The sequence below is a fragment of the Gekko japonicus genome, unplaced genomic scaffold (assembly GCF_001447785.1).
Source record: "Gekko japonicus isolate JY-2015 unplaced genomic scaffold, Gekko_japonicus_V1.1 scaffold1129, whole genome shotgun sequence".
Lineage (NCBI taxonomy): Eukaryota > Metazoa > Chordata > Lepidosauria > Squamata > Gekkonidae > Gekko > Gekko japonicus.
The window spans coordinates 88,047-107,854 of NW_015173157.1; the positions used below are offsets into that span (position 1 = coordinate 88,047).

At 43.1% G+C, this 19,808-nt stretch overlaps 1 protein-coding gene across 19 annotated transcripts in view; it reads right to left on the minus strand.

Moving 5' to 3' along the window:
* Positions 1 to 19,808, minus strand: part of SLC8A1 (solute carrier family 8 (sodium/calcium exchanger), member 1) — a 318,409-nt gene that overhangs the window by 41,643 nt on the left and 256,958 nt on the right. For 2 of the 19 annotated variants that reach the window (XM_015422421.1, XM_015422427.1), the window contains exons 3-8: positions 16,257 to 16,277; positions 14,318 to 14,335; positions 12,401 to 12,415; positions 8,329 to 8,397; positions 2,619 to 2,749; positions 581 to 680 (exon numbers count right to left, since the gene is read on the minus strand). In XM_015422421.1, coding sequence (XP_015277907.1) covers positions 581 to 680; positions 2,619 to 2,749; positions 8,329 to 8,397; positions 12,401 to 12,415; positions 14,318 to 14,335; positions 16,257 to 16,277 — 354 coding nt within the window. Of the gene's footprint in view, positions 1 to 580; positions 681 to 2,618; positions 2,783 to 5,379; positions 5,402 to 5,488; positions 5,500 to 7,190; positions 7,208 to 8,328; positions 8,398 to 9,181; positions 9,211 to 10,254; positions 10,276 to 12,394; positions 12,416 to 14,074; positions 14,090 to 14,317; positions 14,336 to 16,256; positions 16,278 to 19,808 lie in introns of all 19 variants that reach the window. The other 17 variants (XM_015422425.1, XM_015422423.1, XM_015422426.1 and 14 more) reach the window with 14 other exon arrangements.

Here is a 19,808-nt window from a genome sequence, read left to right on the forward strand (position 1 = left end):
AATGAATGTAAGATGTTGGAAGACAGGAAGAAATACGTGAGCAGAGCATATATGCTCCAAGCAACGGCTATATTGTGACAGCTCTAACTGGATCATCCTGTATCCATAATGGAACTGAAGTTCTGTAATCAAAGCCCCACTGAAGTGCAGATAATCAAACCAATTCACAGCCGCTTACCAAGAGTTCTGACATCGAAATGGCGTGCAAAACACACTGAAGCTGTTCTGCAGGCCTTGTTTTGTTGCCATCCGATATATTCTCAAATGGAACACTAACCCCCAGCAAGCAAGCTTCCTGGCTCTGTACCTGCGCAATTGTTCATTCCTCGGAATGGAACTCTGGTCGTGCACCATCAGCTCCATTCTAATGAACTGAGGTAGCGCAGCTGTCATGGTTGGTGGGTAGCTCCCCAAGGGGAACTTTTCTATATGCTGAAGAGACTTAATCTGAGGGGAGACTGCAGCAAAATTATGTTTGCTCAAAATCATGAATATCAACCCTTATTTGTTTTCTTTCTTGGTCCCAAGGTGGGAGTTTAGGTTCTCAGGATTCATGGCACATGCAGACACAGAAACTTACCGGCACTGACGGTGATAGCTTCGATGAACTGTTCTCGCCAGCTGTTTGTTCCAACCACAAGAGCGAGGTTTGTCTTCTTAATGAGCTTGTCCACAGTGTTCTGCAGATGGAGGGACAAAAGCACAGGAAAGCTGAGCACACTGTCAGTTCAGAGACTGGTTTAGGGACAGGAAGCGATGTTCTGGGAGGAGGTGGCTGGCTTCAGAACATTAAAGGCAATCTGAAAAGCAGCTGAATGAACACTTTTAAAATTATTTTTGGCTTTAAAAGATGAGAAAAGTTAATGCAGCAGAATTTTTGTGATCTTCCTATTCTCTCATCAGTAAATAATAGTAATTTTGTCACTGGGTGGAAATTGTTAACAGATTGCTTGTCGAGTATGTCCATTTAGAAGCCCTGGAATCTAGACTACACTAATCATCCTTATAAAATGTTCAAAGCACAGCACTCTGTTGACTCAGAAGTAGGTGCTCAGTCGTTGATAATGGATGCCTGGAGCTGAATTCTTCTTGTGTAAAATATTCCAAAATCTTGTTGTCAGGTTGTAAAAAGAGCGAGACATCAGTCACCATGATTCCCTATTTAAAGACATGGGATGGAGGCCAAAAGGGTCTGATTTGCTCAGGCCATTGAAAGGACCTGGTCTCCACTGGATTTTCACTTTGGAGTGGATATATTTTTTAAAAAACAATGAGAGGAAATCAGATACTACAGTGCTTGTGATATTTGGGTTTTATCTCAACCACAAATTTTAGGACAATTTCCCTTGCTGCCTTGACCTTTAACCCTGTGTCTCCCTGTTAACTTTGCCTCTGCCTGTCCAGTTCATCTCTTCCTTGGGTCAGGGATATGTCTTTTAGGTAATGTTTTTCTCTAAAACTGACATGTACACCCCTACCCATTAATGTAGCTGACTTGACTTAATTTAAATCACTAATTCAGTTTATTTAGGTACTATACAAACCAGGACCTTAGTACTCAAAGCCTTGGTACTTGAAGTGTTTCTCTGGGCAATGCGACATGTGATCCAGCCATCTTTATTTTAAGAGCAAAGCACCCATCCAGGTAGGTGGCAACTGTGAAATGTGCTTGGCAACTGAGAAATGTGCTTGGCTTTTGCTGTAAACATCTGCGCTTGAAAACCTGTTGGGTTCCCCCTACTGCCTGTGTAGTTGCTATGAGGTTACTGGTTGGGGTTGGGGAGAATGAGTGTGATTTCTGAAAGATGCTCTCAGGAGGAACACTAATAGTGACATTTTGCTTTCCCAGAAAGTAGAAGAAGAAGAGATTGGATTAATACCCCGCCCTTCACTACCCAAAAGAGTCTCAGAGTGGCTTACAAACTCCTTTCCCCTCCCCTCCCCACAACAGACACCCTGTGAAGTAGGTGGGACTGAGAGAGCACTGACAGAAACTGCTCTTTTTCAAGAACAGCTGTGCCGGAACTACGGCTTGGCCAAGGTCATCCAGCAGGTGCAAGTGGAGGAGTGGGGAATCAAACCTGCTTCTCCCAGATTAGAGTCTGCCCACTTAACCACTACACCAAAGATAGAAAGGCAGTAAAGTCAATATGAAATATATATGGAGACTGAGTTTATAAGTGAAGCTGTGAGTGATTTACTCAACACAACTGTATGGGGCTGTTAATTTGATTAATAAGTTTCTAGTCTTTACACTTGTGAAGATATACTTGAAAATAGAATGCCTAGTGAAACCTCAAATGCTAGAGGGCATCTGAATAAAATTTACCATGGTATGTGTGTGTAATGTGGTGATGGTAAAGTGTTCAAACAATAAATACAAACAGGGAAAAACTGCAAACACATTAATTTGCAGGCTAAATTAGGAAAACCAAATGATGCAGATTTGTACAATTTTTGCACATTTCATAATCAACCTTTTTTAGATGGAAAATCCTGGTTTTACTTTATTTTAGTAACACACAGAACACACAGTCCTATTCTTGGGCTACCTGTTCTTGCACTGAGTTCATTCAGTAATTTTTTTGGTTTAGGCCCATGGTGGCCCCAGGCTGTACCTTGAACTCATAGGACTCTTCAATAATCACTTCTAGCTTTGTATGCTCCCCCAGAATTGGGCGTCCCATTTCTGCGATGCGACGCTCCTCCTCCTCCTTGCTCGTCAGTGGCTGCTTCTCGTCATTCTCTTCTGCAAAAGAAGCACAGAAGACTTTGAGCCAAGCTCCCCCATTTCTGCTGCCTGCTTTTCTCAAAGGAAGCTGCGGGTTTACTGTTTGGATCCAAATATGTCCTGTTGCAATGGCAAAAAGGCAGGCAGACTGTAACAGAAGGAGGAGGCCATGAACTCAGAGGCATGCACCAGCATAGTGAAAGTTGCCACTGCAGGTGGGTTGCCTGCAAGCATTAGCAAACCAAATCGCTGGCTCATAATGCCGCTGCACTTCAAGGGATTCCTTCCCATCCCCACTCTAGTCTCGTTAGCTCTAAGCTGTGCTATGGCTATGCTATGGCATGTCTGCCACTACAGCGGAACTCTATGAAATGGAGAGACAGTTACTTAGTCTGGGACTTCCAACGTAGGTTTGCCATGGACCCAGGGACTATTCATGTTATGGTTTTGTAGCTGTGCGCCTATGATTTTTTCTCCTCAAGTATACATCTAAGAATGAACCAAATATTTGAAAACAAGTGTAATGACTGGTGATAGCTCTCTGCTGAGTGTGTACTCAGTTTGGTTGTTATGTAATATGTGAAATGGCCCTCAACAGAGAACTGCAGGCAATCCACACCTGTTTGGAAAGTATATCTGTATGAGACACATGTCTGCAAGGCCATTTTACATTCAGGGCCAAGTTACTCAAGCGGAGGCAGAGCTGTACGTCCCAGCCACATGGAGCTGCCCCAACCACATGGCAAGAGCGCACGTGTATTGAAGTCTGATCCAAATGACAAAAAGGTCTTGTACAAGAGGCACCAACCTCTCCACCAGGTTGTCATTTGTTTCCCCGCAGTCTGTCACTCAGGTGCTTTTTTCCTCACCTGAGCTCTAACACTAGAAGTGACCTCAGGTGGAAGGAATGCTCTTGGGAAGGGGAACTGCTGGAAGGGATGTGTCAGGCATGGATAGGGTCTGGCTGCTTGGCCACCTACCCCCTTCAGACTCCTCCCATTTTGCTGAAAATCTCAAGAAAGCAGAATAGCCCTATTTATTAAAACAGGAGGACCATAGAAAACAGCAATTTGGGAACCACTGATTGTGTGGGTTTTGTAGAAGACACAAAGAAACAGCTCCAGGATGAGCCAGGGGTGTGACCTGTGTGAGTGGTTTCCTGTACTATGTTTTGCAACGACATTACAGGTAACTGAATGCAAAATATGGTATGAAGGGTAGGAAGGTCCATATTCTTTCCTAGTTGCCAGCCCCAAATATATTAAAGGACTACATGCCAAAAGTTTACACACATGTGCCCATCACACTTGATAAAACACCAACATATTCAGTCTATTCCTTGTAACTCACCAGTGACTCCATATTAGAGTCTAAATGTGCACTTACTAAAGGTTACTGAGAAGCATACTGTGGCTCATCTTACGTTTTCTCCCTTCACCTGTCAGTTTTGCATGGCTGTTTTGACAACTGATGACTTCTATTGTCAGCCTGGTATGCAGGTTATGCCAATTAAGATCTTTTTTGTCATCAGTTTTGTGAAGATGTTTTGTTAATTGATATTCTTTATCACAGATGTTTCTTTTATTGTTACCTTCAAGATTACTAATATGAATTCACTGCCTGCAAAGATTCTCTACGATTTGTGGGAGTGATAATTTGAATGTGTGTGGGTTGATGACTTGACAATCTTAGTAATTGCCCTAACTTAGAAGCCTTTCACACATTATGTGGAGGCAAGCCTGGGCCATATGGAGAAACTGGGCTCAAACAGATGAGACAAAGATCACACAATTTGGTGTAACATGCAAATTACAGCCATGTGCAGCCTCAGTTTGCCTCAGGGTAGTGCAGGAAAGAGATGGGGGGAGGAGTTAGTCCTTCAGTCCCAACTCAGTTTCACTATTCAGAATAGCAAAACCAAGAGGAGCTTGAAGAATCAATCCCCTCCATCCTGTTATAGAACAAAGATGAAGCAAATGGAGACTGTGAGAATCTGTGATTTACATTTCATAGGCAGACCAAGAGTCATGATCTTCCTCTTACCTGTTTGACCACTAACTTTAACCGTGTGTTAAGTTGGTTGTTGGCTCCAGAAATGTGGTAACCGGAGTCCTAACTCAATGCCAGAAGCCTGGTTCCATACATGGTTACCCAAGATATTTTTTCTAAGCAGCAACCACTGGGGAGTCTATTTTCACCCTATAACTCAGAGCTTGTTTATTTTACTGCAAGATATTCCAACAAGGACTTTTCAATACCCCAGTGTCTTCAAACAGCTTTAATTGCCAGCTCTAAATTTGAAAATATATCAACTTTGGTTTATACCTGACCAAATGCAAAAAAAGTGAATTCACAGAAAGAATCTTTGCTGCTTGCCCTTCCCAGCTCACCGCTTCCCCCAGGAGAGTGCACAATATGGTGCAGGGGGTTACAGCAACAGGGGGAACTGGCGAGAGTTGCGCCTCCACCCTCTTGCACCAGCTCTTGCACAAACGGAAGAAGAGTTCACACATCATAGGGAGTGGTGATGATCTGTGCCAATCCCCCTTTCCCACTGCAGCCTCTCAGGATATATGCCATGCCGTTTCTGAGGATCCCCCCTGATCCTCTGGAGAAGCTTTTTCAGGCAGGACACAGAGAGAAAGGACAACAATGCTTTTTGTGAACTCACTCAATTTGTGGTTTATCACATCCAAATGTATGTTTTGAGCTGGAGGAGAATACTCTCAACTACAGCTGTAAGGAACGGCCTTTTACATTTTGTAGATCTGTATTCTTCTGGAATAAGGAACTCTTTAAAAATGATTTCCCCCTTTTAAAAAAAGGCACATCTGGCAACACTATTCATGTCTGAAGCTGCATAGCTCCTCTTGCTAGAAAGGGATTTAATTCTTTGCTCTTTGCCAGCCCCTTGAATTTTCTTTTCCTTCCATCCTCTCATTTCCCTTTTGTTTTTTGGAAGAGAAGGGAATTTGGAAGTTGCTAATGCTACTTGATTGGTGTGTAAAAACAATGGGAAGTAATTTGTTAATTTGAATGCTGCCCAAGACAATGATGATGGAGGGGAGGGTGGGCGGAAACAACATGATTTTTGTTTTGCTGGAAGTGTATGTGCCAGATGCCTGAGATGGAGAGATGCAAGTGAGGTTAAGTAGTGGCAGCTGCCATTACCAAGAGGTGACTCTGGGTGGCTGCACAGGGCAGTGGTTTGCAGAGGAGCTGCATTGCTAAATACAACAGCAAAAAACAAGGGGCAGCAGTATGACAATATCAGTATACAAAAGAATTACTGCAACAGTGCAAAGATGAAAACCTCACAGATGTTGTACATAATATATAATCACTTCACGGTGTTTATTCTTTTCACAGAGGGACGTCAACAGACAGTCACTGAAGAAGGACGAACTTCCCCAGAGGTAATAGTTCGTTTCGAACTCTCTTTATCGAACAACAGTCTCAGTTCTGAATCCAAACATCACGAGACCTTTTCATAATAAACTCTTTCCAGTTCAATGCATAATTTCAAAAACTTCACAGCAGAATGAATAAACCAGAATGAATCTGCCCGGTTCATTCTGCTGTGAAGTGTTTGAAATCATGCATTGAACTGGAAAGAGTTTATTATGAAAAGGTCTCGTGATGTTTGGATTCAGAACTGAGACCGTTGTTTGATAAAGAGAGTTCGAAACGAACGATTAGCTCTGGGGAAGTTCGTCCTTCTTCAATGACTGTCTGTTGACGTCCCTCTGTGAAAAGAATAAACACCGTGAAGTGATTATATATTATGTACAACATCTGTGAGGTTTTCATCTTTGCACTGTTGCAGTAATTCTTTTGTATACTGATATTGCTAAATACAATGGCAAAGTCAAAGGAGATAACTTTCCCCAGAGCCACCATGAGAACTTGTGTATACAGTTCAGGAGTGACAAAGGGATGGAGGAGCTGATTTATAGGTAGGCAAAAGGAGATTAAGAAATGTGTAAGGAATCTCAGGGGCAAAGGAAGAAGGAGAGAAAGAGCAGGTCCGGAGGACAAGGCATAGCTTGTCCAGGGAGGTGCAGAAAGAAATGGCTGAACCAAAGCATACGCTATGAGTGAATGTAAAAACACAACAGTCACTCTGAGCCCTTGTGAAAAGGGTCAAGGAGGATGATTAAAGATAGGTCACCAGGCTTTGTAGCTGCACAGTCTTATATATGCAGTCTGTGAGGGGAGCATTTTAATATTTCATATCATGCCAAAGTGGTTAAGGCAGAGCAGAAGATGATGTGACACCAGGGGAAAGGCAGTGCCTAATGGGAGCTTGAGATGAAGGGTCTGGATTTTGCCTCGGGAGAACAGTATAATTAGAAGTAAAGAAATCTTGGGATTACAGCAGAGACTGCTTGCCGGTTTTTGATGAAAGGTCCTTGCTTGCACTTACAAGGGCTCAGAACAGGTCTGTGCAGTGTGTGACTCACTGAACACAACCCACTGGCCATGTATTGTAGCCTGCGACACATTTGACAATCAGGTAGGGCTGCCAGGTGCCTTCTGGCGGGGTAGGGTGGTGGTGGGGGCAGTAGGGTTGCCAGCTCCAGGTTGGGAGACTCTTGGAATTTGAGGTTGGGGCCTGGGGAGGACAGGGCCCTCAGTGGGGGTGCAATGCCATAGAGTCCACCCTCCAGAGCATCCATTTTCTCCAGGGGAACTGATCTCTGTAGATGAGCTGTGTTTCCAGGGGATCCCCAGGTCCCACCTGGAGGCTGGCATCCCTGCATCCAGGCAGGCTGTAAATACATGGCCATGGAGTCCCTGGTGGGCCATCATAAATGGCTGGTGGACTCATTTACCTTGGCTGGATTCAAATTGGGTAATCCCAGCCTATGGTCATTGGAGAAACAAACAAATGTCACAAATCTGGTTTCTTGTTGTGTTTGTATGTTTCCTTCTCCCTCATATGTGCAGCATGAATGAATGCAGGTTTTCAGAAATTTTCAATCTAACTCCAATTTGTTTTGATAGCCTAAATTTCCAGGCATCTGCACAAATCACAGGTTGACAGAGGATTTATGAAAACCTGGAAGTGTTTGCATGTGCTCCACAATGGGAAGTGGGAATGCATGAGCACGACAAAAAGCCAGATTCATGACCTCTGTTTCTGTTGCACACCAAGTAAGGAAGGAGAGAGAAAGCTCACAACCACATCAACAAGCTAGGTTCATGCTTGTCACTAACAAACCTCCGTTTATTTATCCTTTCTTGGTTTCTGTTATGACTGCTAAAGGCAGAATTTCTCATGGCAGTAGGAACTGTGAGCCAAGCCTTATCTCTCTTAGGTCCAAATGTTGATGTTAATGGTGATTTCCAGCAACAAAGGAATGAAAAATTATAGATGTCACTCAACCCGGTAGGTGTAGGGGAGCAGGAACTTCACACAGTAAGGGTATGGGTGCTATTGAAGGGTAGCAATTTGCTAGTTATCACATCTTTCCCCCCCCAAACACACTCCCCCCAGCAGATGTGTATGACTATGTATGAGTGCACAAGCACACACAACAAAACTATTGGTTACACATTATCTGTTGCACTGGGATCCTAACAAATCAGGATACCTTGAATGTTGATTACGGTAGAAGGAAAAGGATGGTCTCTAGCATGAACCTTCCTGAAGACAGGCTGGCCTAACAAAATTATTGGCAAAAAAGTAAAAGTCAGTGGATGGAACTGGATAAAGTTTGCTTGGGTAGTGAATTTCCTGGTTGGTGTAGTTAAGGCCTATTAGAAGTGAGGACTCTGCATGGCTAGTGAATTATAAAGACAATTTCATGCATGGTTATTGGTGTTTTAAATGCTCACAGCAGGCCCTCTAACCACTATTCACTTGTTGCATTTACAAGAATAAACGGAGCCATGGATGAGGAACCAGTGATTTCAAGTGATCCAGAATATTGGATACTGTTCACCTCTTAATGAAAATCTGTTTCCTGCGGCCTTTTTGCAATTTTGTTCAGGATAAAATTTAAGTGAAAAAATGATTGCAGTGGCTAGAAAACTGTATATTTTAATTCAGTTTTTGTAATTCCTTTTCTAAAAAAGCAGTCCCAACCTTCTGCTGGATCCCTTAGAGGCATGGCTATACTGCACACATTTCTCAGACCAATTAACAAGAGTGATCAGAAATACATAAGATATCCAAAAAGTGTAAACTGTTCATTTGACCCCACAGTATTCCCAGTTAACAATGATGGAGAAGCATGAAATAAGCAGCAAATCTGCTAAGTCTTTAGTGAGTGTGTCTGGCAAGGCCTACAAAAAGAGAAGATGAAAGAAGCACAGAAGGTCTGCCTGAGAAGGCTACGATACAGCAGGTTTTTGTATCCATTGCCAAAAGTAAAAATAAGTTGAGAGAAAAAGGAGAGGCTTCAACTAAGAGTACAAATTCCAGTGTTGTAGCTGGGCAACAACTAAAGAAAATTCCTGTGTTAGCATGAAGACTAACATATTGTATGAGGGCCACCACTACCATTAGGCAAACTGAGGCATGTGCCTGAGGTGGAGCATTGAGAGGGGTGGAACCTGCCTTCCTACCTGTTGCTGTCTTGGCCTCTGTCCAGGACCCAGCCCTCTTTAATAACAATGTGGCAACCAAGCATGCATGCCCTATCGGGCTTCCTGAACTTCCAAGAGATTACTTGTTCTTATAAGAGTTTGGCTATCAGCTTTGTTACCAAAGCCACCACAGTGTTCAGCAGAGTTGGAGAAACCAAAATGACAGAAAACTCCTGTGCATGTGATGAAGGTGTGGGAAGTCCTACAGAGCATGTGTGCATTGCCACACTGTTATTAAAGATTTCTGAGAGGACAGAGGGCAAGAAAGATTAGTGGCTGTGCCTTCTGGGTGGAGGCAGAAGAGGCAGTGAGGTGCTTCATTACGAAAATGAGGATGGTAATACTTACAGGTTTTAAGCAAAAGGTGCCTGTCTTGACTCTAGAAAGGCATTTTTCTTCCTGGTCCCAAGAGAAAGACCCAGGTTCAAACCCTCACTCTGCCTATTCTTTTGCTTCTAAGAGCAGGTTCTCCCTGTAATGTATTCATAGCTGCCATGAGTACAGGAGGTTTTATGTGAATCATCACATAGGGAAGCAATGTTAAGCTTCGTCTTGGACAGAGCATTCTAGTCCAAGACTCACGACCCAATCACATTCAAGCAAGCTGCAAGTGGGAACGTTTGTGATTGGTCCTTATGCGCTCAACCTGATAGGTTGTTACGTGTATAGTGGGAGTGGCTATGTTAGCCGGGAATGTTTAAATACCGGGCAGTTTCAATGGGCAAACTGTTCGGGCTATCAGATGTTGTACCGTGTCGAAGAAGTGAACAAAGAGCTGAATAAACTTGAGTCTTTGCTGAAATCACTCTCCGACTCATTGTTAAGCGCCGGACTTAACACTCCCATCACTTGAGTACCAACCCATGCCACCTACATTGCAATTTTTCTCAGCAAAAGAAGTAGAAACAGCAACCTGGAAGGCATTGGACCATTGTTTTTGTGTATTTTGCCAAGGGAATTTGCGGTTTGAAAAACGTGCGTGCCATTCTCGGCTGATGTGAGCTGAGCATATTTTGTACTCAAAATATATATAATGAGGAGATGTGGTGGTCTTAGTGTAAACTTGGAAACTCGTTCAAATCTCATTTCAGCCACAATCTTACTACGGGGGTCTTAAGCAAGCCCCTGACTTTCAGTTTCAGCCACACAATTGTCAAACAGAGATAATACTATTGACCTGCTTCATAGGGCTGATACAAAGATTACTGAGGTAACACATGTGAAGTGATTTGACTACTCCAAAAAGTGATATATGAGTGTTGGATTAAATGAAATTCTAATGCTGAGGAGCCCTTGATGGTTGGTGGACAGTGCCTTCAAGTCGCAGCCGATTTACGGTGACCACATAGGATTTTCAAGGTAAAAGATGTTCAGAGGTGGTTCACCACTGCCTGCCTCTGCATTGTGACTTTCTTGGGCCGACCCTTAGAAGAGTGTATTGCCCCCACTCCACAAAATCTTTGGAATCTTTGAATGTCTGTACTGCCATGACATGTACCCTGTCTATATGGCAAAGGGGAAAATGCAAAAATGGCTACCTCCCCTCGCAAACAGCTATGCTGCCCTACCCATTCTCCTTGTCCTTGGCAGTAGGCACAGATATTTAAAAGGCTGCGCAAGAAACTGCTCCTGCTGGTTGCTGCTCTCTTGAGCCCAATATGACAGAAGCTAATGTGTTTGGGAGGAAGAGGTCTGGGAAGGAGTGGGAGGCCAACATTCCCTTAAGTTTGCAGATGACTTGCTGCCTAAACTCTCAAAGCAAAGTCCCCCACTATAGCTTTCCTGCAGCTCCAGACTCCTGGGCCAGTTCCCCCACATAAGGCTGTGCTTGCTCAAGTTTGTGTTGCCCATTTCTCTTCTTGTCACAAACAACAGCCAGTAAGTACCTGTGACATCTGCGAAGCCACACCCTGCACAGAAATTGCAGACATGGGATAAAGGCAGTGAGACGAGAACTGCCTTTTTCCAGGGGGTGGGGGGGAAGAGCTGTTGTTTTCAACTGCATTGAGAAAATGTGGCAGCCCCATCAAAGCGACATCCTTGGCAGAAGATGAGTCGACTGTGTGCTGCAAACAAGAAGTGCACTTATTGTGCAGAAATCTTGATTCTGGGAAAAAAACTAAACTGGGACTTGTGATACGGTCACTTACTAATAAAACTGCTGGCATTTCCGATCTGATTGCTATTAAGATTTTATCAGAACATTTATCAGGCGAAATGAGTTGCCCTCAAGTACTGCTGAGAGAATAGAGGAATTATGAATGTCCTTTGCAAAGACTGCCTGTGTGAAATGTGGCACCTTTCAAGCAAGGAGTCTTGTGGCACCTTAAAGACTATAAAACTTTTCTTCCAGCATCAGCATTTGTGCCCTGCCTCCAAGGAGCTCAAGATGGCACACACAACCGGACCCAACCACAACATCATAACAAAACCTCTGTGAGAGAGGTTATGATGAAAGACGGTGACTAGCTCAAGGTTATCCAGTGAGCTTCAAGGCTGAATAGGGATTTGAATACAGGTATTTCCAGTACAAATCCAGGTATTTTCATTATTCTCTATCCACTATATCACCCTAGCTCTCCAGTGCTCAATGACTGTTTTGCTGTTACTAAGTTAGGTTGATCCTCTGGGAGCTGTGATAGATGTTTGGGGCATGATGGTGACAACTACTTACAGGAGTTCCTGTATTTTGTTCCAATGATAAAATGCATAACAAAGCTAGAGGCTTTCAAGAAACACCTTGAAAAGTTCAGCAGCCAAAGGAATGAGTTTGAACTATGATAGCTCTGATTACTATGCCAAAGGCCATGTGACCAGCAGCATGCTTGCAGAAGGTAAAAGAAACTCACAACCCCATCATCCTTGGATCTTTCAAGGTCGGTATTACGTCTTTCAAACATTTCCAGTGAATCATTGTGATTTTCTGAGTATTAACTCCTTATCTGGACACATGTGATGTTAAGTGGGTGACAAAGACACATTGCACCCTGTCATTACACTCGGTGTACACACTAGTTGCTTAGTATGTGGGGTTTAGTGTAAAACGTAATGTGCATTAAAATCAAGATGTCTTACCATTCAAAAGCTTCCCTTCATTTTAACAGTGAAAACAAGAAGAAGCCAAGATGTCAGCAAATGGATCACACAAGTACCATCTATTGCAGATATAGTTCAATCCAATGGGCTTTTTGGTGGTGAATATTTTATAGCATAACAATGACAACAGCTCTGATTTTGATCTACAGTAGTTGCTTTTCAAACTTTTTAGCCTGGGTCTTCTTCTTTGGGGCTGGCCCAAGACATGGAGGGGTGTCGTTCAGGTTCAGGCTGGCCCAAGAGGTGTCCTTCAGGTTCCATTGCAATAGTGAGTACAGTTTGTTTAGGTATAAGCTTTGGTTTTCATGCTACTTCCCTGAGTCCCTAAAAATGCTACCTCTTCAAGCAGTTAGCAGTGTGTTCTTTCCACTGCTTCTTTTCAAGTTCCAACACAGTCCTGCCACTGCCTACACATCCTTCCCTCTACAGAAAATTCTGCCTTAAGATCAAGCGACTGTTTATTAAAAATTATTTAAAACCTTTTTAAATAATTAGAAGGGCACTGTCTCTAAGGTGAGTGCAAGAACATTATCTGATGGAATGTGTCTTGTGGCCTTTTAGTTCAATGGTTCTGCTTTGTTTTATGGCCCAGAATGTGAAAAGAATTTCCATATGTTCACATGTAATAGGGGAAGGAGAAGCCTTCCATTGGCTAGAGTGGGAGGATCCCCAAACAACAGGAACTGGTTTGGGGACAGTTTTGAAAGTCTAGGTATCTCTGTACTCAGATTCATACATAATCTCTATACTATATTGCCATATAATTCAGTTAAATATTAGTGTAGTTGAGAGCCCTAACAGTCACAAAATGATTAAGGAAAACTGACTGTTCACTACAGTTTTACCATCCCTGAGCTACTTCAGTGAGGTCACTTACTGAGTCATGGTTAGCACCCAGTAACAGTAGTGAAATATGGGTGGCATATACAATTGGTGATTCTGTTGAATTTAGGCAGATCATGAGAAGGGAGGGCAGGAAGGGTTGCCTCAGTGCTTAGTTCTCACGGCCCTTTCTTACATGCCCAGGGAAATGCTGATTGCCACTTTGGGGACTCGAAGCAATTTTCTCCAGGCCATTTTGGCCAGGGATCCTGGATCCCTGGGTTTTCTTTTTGTCATCTTCTGGGCACAGAGCAGGGGTCACTGGGGTGTGTGTGGGGGGAGGTATTTGTGAATTTCCTGCATTGTGCAGGGGGTTGGGCTAGATGACCCTGGAGGTCCCTTCCGACTGCATGATTCTATGTGGTCTTTATAGAAGGAGGTTCATATCTGTTTCTAAGCAGAAAAAGAAGCATGAATTACATACCTTTTGCTGACAGAGAGAGTCAGCTTGCACTGAATGAAAATGTATGGATATGGGATCCTAAGCGAGTAATGCCCCCGAACCACAATTAAGTATGTTCAGTCTGAAACTGTGTTTTGCATGCCTCAGTGGCATGTATACTACCTTAGACTGGAGAAACTAATGTTAATTAGCTCTTCCATTGGAGAAAGAGCCATATCAAGTGGAGGAAGTTTCCTGAGGCTGGAGGAAGACTTCAAACTTTTCTTATCAAAGTGGGCAGATAAATGCCAATATCTATGTTGCAGATTCCCATCTGCCTATAGGCATGTAGGTTTGTTCTCTGCTTGCCTACCTCTCTGTAATGTTACCATGTAGCTTGAAGTCTAGGAGGCTTTGGATAGGGGTTCTGTGCCCCATTTAGAAAGACTAACAATGTTACCAACAGATTCAATGTTTAAACTTTCTTTCCTGGTCTTAAATGAATGTTGAATGATGATGCTAGTATTGTGCAGTGAATTCACCTTAATATAAACTTTTAAAAAAGAGAGCAAGATCCTAATCTTTAAAACTGAATGTATACATGTGGAACAGAGCAAAAAGATAATTCATACCTGTGATTGTGAAGCCACCTAAAGGAATTGCAAAACAAAGGGAGAGAGAGAAAGAGAGAACTAATTAACATCTGCTTTACTGTACTGCAATGACATTTCTTACATTGAAACTTCTTTCCTGAAGCTGAATTATCTAGTTCCTTAGAGAAATATATGCCCAAATGGCAAAAATACCAGTTTGTGTGTGTGTGAAAATATATTTATTATCCAAATTTTCTGCTCATTAATATTTTATGAAAGTCTATAGTTTATATTGAATGCAGCATGCCTGTATGCCTTGTAATTTTTAGTATTGCAATATATGTTATGTCACATTACTATGCTGTGGTATTCCCCATCCCATCCTCCATTTCATTGGCTGTTGCTTATGGAGATGGGGAAATTGCAATATGTTGGGTGTCAAATCACCTACCCATTTTGCTACATTTAACAAGGAAGAGGATGAGTAGACAAAGGTCTCCAGCTGTTGGAGACCTCCATATATCACCCTAAAGTCTAGTTCTGGCCTAGGAATCAGAAACCTTAGGAACGCATTATCCCATAAGGAAACTGCTAGTTTTCTTCTTAAAGCTTAGTTGTTCTAAAAATTTGGGGTAATTCAGTGGTTGAGCATCTGCTTTGTATATGCAACATCCCGCATCACTTACAGGATCTCAGGCTGCAAAGGTGGGAAACACCTTGGGGAACTGCTGCTGGTCAATATGGACAGCTCCGGGATAGAAGAATCAACAGCCTGGCTCAGTACAATGTTGCTTAATTTGTTCATTGCCAAATACCCATTCTGTCACTAAAAAGAAAAAGAAAACAGCCTGCCCATGTCAGCCTCTTGTGTACAGAAACAGACAAAAACATTTAGTATGTATCTGTTACACAGTCTATTCCCCCTCCCCCCCAGCGCTATCATAGATTTCCTCACACTTTGTTGTCATGGTGCCCATTCAATAGAATGGAGCAACTGATTTCAGGAGCTGATGTCTGAACTGTTTTCCCCAGGACTTTTGTTCTATTATATTAAGGCTAAGTGATCTGATTCCAATAACTTCCAAAACAGGTTAATATCTGACACCATATCGGATCCCCATGATTGCAATAAGAGTATGCAGTGAAAGGTACAACTCTTATGTATTTATTTACTGACAGGTTCTAGGTATCCAAATGACTTTAAAAGGTTTTTGCTTTGGGCATCCCAGGCAGATGCACAGGCTATTCTGGATGAGGGGAATTTAAAATGGGAAACTGGTGTGTGTGTGTAGGATGAGACAGTGCTCAGTGTTCTCCCTGCTTATCGTTTATCTTTGTACCAAACCACCCTGTTTGTTGTATTTCCCATGCAATGGGATCCCAGTTGCGCATTTATCCTGGCAATCAGATTGCAACCTAATTTCTAATTGAGCTACTTATGTAGTGAGCCTGATCCAGAAATCCAGAAATGATTCAGAATGATCCTTCTTCAACTGCTGTACGAAACACAGTTTTACTACCATGCAAGATTATGTGTTCAAAGGGGAATAATAATCTATAAACTATTTTATGCTTCAAAGCAGATTTTTTTTAAAAAATAATATATTTATGCTTTCTTAATGTATCAATTTGGGTGAGATTTTAATCTTGGACTGACTAAACCATAGTGGCTTCCATCCAAAAGCCCTTGGGATAGGCTGGATGCCAAAGAATTTAAAGAAGATATTTCATATTTTCCCTGCAGAACTTGGCATGTTGATTTCAAATGAGAAGTGCACTAAACCCTAGGAACCATTTCTAAACCAGAAGATATGAAGAATTAAATTAAGTATAAACTTGACATCAGTTATCTTTAAGTCATAGTCTCAAAATATCTAAGAAAAAAAATGAAATAAAACAGCAAATTAAGTAACTTATACAAAATGCATAGATTGATTGGAAAAAAATGGAAAAGAGATACAAGAAATGCAGTGCTTACCAAGCTCATTCAACAACAGGGCTGTGGAGAAGACACAGAGGGACAAACACAGAAGAAGAAAACACAATGAGCAATGAAAATAAAGGGAACATCGACAGAAAGGCTCCAGATCCAGGAGACTAGAAAATGTAGATCTGTAAAGCTGTAGGATACCACTACTACAAAGAGAGAGCATGAAAAATAATGGAAAAAAGAGACATGCTTTATGGGGATGGCCTGTAAAATTCTAGAAAAACAAATTAAATACATTGTGTTATGTATATAGAAAAGAGCAAAAGTCCAGTGGCACCTTAAAGACTAACAGAAATTGTGGCAGGGTATGTGCTTTCATGAGTCACGAAAGCTCATCCCCTGCCACAAATTTTGTTAGTCTTTAAGGTGCTACTGGACTCTTGATCTTTTCTGCTGATACAGACAGACTAACATGGCTACCAATGTTGTTTTATATATATATATATATAGTGCAAGAGGAATGCTTAGAAATCCATTTCCCATCCCCCAATTTTCCTTTGACCCTGGATCCATGTCTTACTTCTGCATCGATGGCAGTTCTGCTGGAGATTGAGGAAAGAATATGTCCCACTCCCATTAGATGTCAGTGAGAATTTGCTTCATTTTTTGGGGGTGGGGGGAGAACGTCTGCATATAACATTATGACACACTAATAGTTTCTGTATGTGTCTTTCCCACATGCTTTTATGAATCAAGGCAAGGGGTTGCATGGAGAGTATAATATATGTATCAGGGCTTCCAAGATTTCCTTCCAACTTTGGCCAGCTGTTTTACCAGATAAACTGCTACTAGATTTTGGAGTAACTGGGGATATGATCGCTGACATACCACAAGGAGCTGAGCAAGGGGAAAAATTGGAAGACCTGAACCTACATACAGGGGAACTTCTACTGGAATACCAGCTGCACAGGTATAACATAGTGGCTAAGAGAACAAGTGGTACTATAGGAAGTCCATAGTTCAAATCCTGCCTTTGCCTGAAGTGGCCTTTGGCAAAGCACTCTCTCTCTCAGCCTTGCTCCCTGACCTGCCTTATAGGGCTGCTGGAAACATTTCAACCAGGCAACAAGTGTGAAGCACTTTTAACACACAAACTATTACATAAATATCAAGTATTATTATATGTAAACTTATATGGTAACCAGGCTAGAGTTACCAGAGGGAACTCTGTTAGTCCTGTAACTCAGCTATCATGAAGGATGGAAACAACTAAACCAGCATAAAAGAGCTTAAGTAGTCTTTAAGGAAATACAGGAGAGTTTGACTAATTAATGCATTCTAACACAAACTTTTCCAGGCAACAGCCAATTTCCTTTGCTACATTAAAGTGCCCTGAGTTTAATTAATTTGTGCTGGTTTAACTGTCATGGTTTCCCATCCCTCCCAAAGACTCCTGGATAGTATTTCTAGGGATCTCTGAACTTATTTTCGGCGTCCTCACACACACACACAAAAGAATTCCAGAGTTTCCTTGAGGAAGTCATTATTTTAAAACAAATTTAATTTTATAGTGAGGGTGTGGCCTGAAATAAAAGAAGCATAAGCATTCTAAGTGACTACCCTCACTTTTCTCCTGTGCTCATTGGCAAACTGTCCAGAGAATATGGGAGGAAATAATATGCTCTAATGTTCCTGAATCAATCCCTAGAGAACAATATGCTCTAAACCTAAACAAATAAACAGAACCCAGATTGCTCTATTGACTCCCAACACTTAACATCAAATAAAGGGCTCCTCCACTGATAGCCTCTCATGTATGAAGATAGGTGGTTCGACACATGTATGAAGATAGGTGGTTCGAGAGGCTTTGCTGCTCATGGTTTGTACATGTTTCTTTTCTACCCCACCATTTCCTCTAGTAAAACAGGCCTGGCAGGTTTTTCAAACAATAGAAAAACATACAAAACCTGTTTGACCAGAAGTAAAAAGAAAGTTAATTTATCATGAACAGTGAGTCTTCAGACAGTCTTAATTTTTTCAGCCTATAAAGTGAGAACAATGTCACAGGTATCTTGCCATCCTACTAAAGTGTGGATCTCTGTGTATGGAAACATGTACAATGTGAGAAGCAGCCCTAAGAGGCTGGAGGCTTTCCAAGAAGAAAGCTGGACACTAATTTGACAGAGCTGCCTTAAGCATTGGGTGCCTTGTTTTTAGGTGGGAGACTAGGCTAGGTGATCTTCTCTGAACTACAATGTATGGGCACACAAAAGTCAGGTTGGTACTTCTGCCCCAACCAAGATGCATAAAGGGAAGAACTCTAGAAGAACTCTAGAAGAACCCTAGAAGAGCTCAATCTGCTGTAGCAATTTTCCACACCTTTCCAGGCATACTCATTTCACAATCTGAGAGCCACTGCAAAATAACAAGCCTGCTGAATTTTCAGCATCACTGCTTCCTTAACTAGGAAGTGCTAAATAGTTATAATTGCAGGTCCAGCCTGTTGTATTTTGGGATGATTACCCAGTTTACAGCTATTGTATATTCTACTGCCATATGTCGTGAGTTATTTTGCTTAGCTAAAACAAAACAAACAATTCCCCTTAATTTCTGTTCATTCAAAGTCTGAATTTTTTAAGTGAGGAAGAGAAGGTGGAAAGAGTTTCTTGTAGAATACATCTGTAGTTGATTTTGAGAAACTTTTCTTTTGCATGACCTAGAAATGAGCTAAATAAATGCAACTAATTTCATTAGGATGAAGGGCTGGCTTAGAGATTACATTTCACCTCTTTCCTTCCAGGTTTACTAAACTGGGAGAGAACAAGCTTCCCTGCTGGATTTGCAATGTGCCTTTGCAGAGAGAGTGCTCAAGATCATGTGATCCTGTCACAGTCAAATATAGTTGTCCCCAGGGGTCTTTTGGGGCTGGAGTGCGCTGGAGCACCGCTCCAGGAGCCCAAGAGCTGGTAAAACGGCGGCGGCAGCAAGCCCCGCCCCCAGCTCCCCATGCTACGGCCTGTTGCTGCTTTACTGGGGCCCGCGCTGGAGCACTGCGGCCCCAGGGAGGCTCAAGGAGGCCCGTCACTACGTTCCCGGGGCCCGTGCCGGAGCGTGTGGCCCCAAGGAGGCCCGAGGAGGCCCGTCGCCACCTTCCCGGGGCCCACGTCGGAACGCTGCGGCCCCAGGGAGGCCCGAGGAGGCCCATCGCTGTCTTTCCGGGGCCCGCGCCAGAGCACTGCGGCCCCAGGGGTCCCCGAGGAGGCCCGTTGCCGCTTTTCCGAGGCCCGCGCCAGAGTGCTGTGGCCCCAGGGGGGCCTGAGGAGGCCCGTTGCCGCGTTCCCGGGGCCCGCGCCGGAGCGCTGTGGCCCCGGGGAGGACGGAGAAGGCCCGTCGCTGCCTCCCTGGGCCAGCGCCGGTGTGCTGCGGTCTGGGGGAGACCAGAAGACGCCCCCCGTCGCCTCCCCGGGCCAGCGCCGGAGTGGGGTAAGTGAGGGATCCGCGGGGTGGTGGTGGTAGAGGCTTGGTTGGGGGAGTGGGGGGTGGGAGAGCCTCCCCTCCCCCCAACTCTTTGCCCTCTTTCTTTCCCTCCTTTTCTTTCTC